This window comes from Phalaenopsis equestris, unplaced genomic scaffold (assembly GCF_001263595.1).
Source record: "Phalaenopsis equestris unplaced genomic scaffold, ASM126359v1 Scaffold188105, whole genome shotgun sequence".
NCBI lineage: Eukaryota > Viridiplantae > Streptophyta > Magnoliopsida > Asparagales > Orchidaceae > Phalaenopsis > Phalaenopsis equestris.
In genome coordinates, this window is record NW_018208054.1 from 1 (window position 1) to 734 (window position 734).

At 49.6% G+C, this 734-nt stretch overlaps 1 protein-coding gene across 1 annotated transcript; it reads left to right on the plus strand.

Moving 5' to 3' along the window:
* Positions 1 to 4: 4 nt before the first annotated feature.
* LOC110034458 (UDP-glycosyltransferase 84A1-like) lies at positions 5 to 631 on the plus strand (the record flags this gene model as incomplete). The annotated part of the gene is made up of 1 exon (XM_020738719.1): positions 5 to 631. A coding segment is annotated over one exon (627 nt), but the record flags the coding sequence as incomplete, so codon positions are not given.
* Positions 632 to 734: the final 103 nt, after the last annotated feature.

A 734-nucleotide genomic window follows, 5' to 3' on the forward strand; every position in this document is an offset into this window, starting at 1 on the left:
GGCCCTCTCCCTCCTCATTCACCGCCAAACCCTAGCCGGCCGACCCATCTCCTGCCTCATCAACAACCCCTTTCTTCCATGGGCTCTCGACGTCGCCGAACATTTCGGAATCCCGGCCGCCGTTTTATGGGTCCAGTCCTGCGCCGTCTTCTCCACCTACTACCATTACCACCACAAACCCTCGGATTTCCCGTCGGAAGGAAACCCTGATGTCACGGTGAGTCTACCGGGCCTCCCGCCCATGCGGCCCGACGACCTGCCCACATTTCTCCTCCCTTCGAACCCATATAAGCCTCTTAAAAATGTCATTTTGGGCCAGTTCAAGAACATCTCGAAGGCCCGATGGGTTTTCGCCAACTCCTTCGAGGCGTTGGAGAGCGATGCTTTCAAGGCTATTGAGGGGATATCGCCGGTGATACCTGTGGGGCCGCTGGTTGAGTCTGGTGAGCCGCAGGAGGAGATTAAGGCCGATTTGTGGAAGGCAGCGGATGGCTGTATTGGGTGGCTTGATAGGCAGGAGAAGAGATCTGTCGTGTATGTATCGATGGGGAGCATAGTTATGTTGAGTTCGGATGAGATGCATGAGCTCGCTTTTGGGCTTAAGAACTCCGGCTGGCCTTTTCTTTGGGTGGTAATTTCTTATTCACTTTTTATTTATTATTATTATTTTAAAAAACATTATTTTTATTTAAAAAAATATTATCAAGAATTAATCACTTCATTTTCTTGAATTT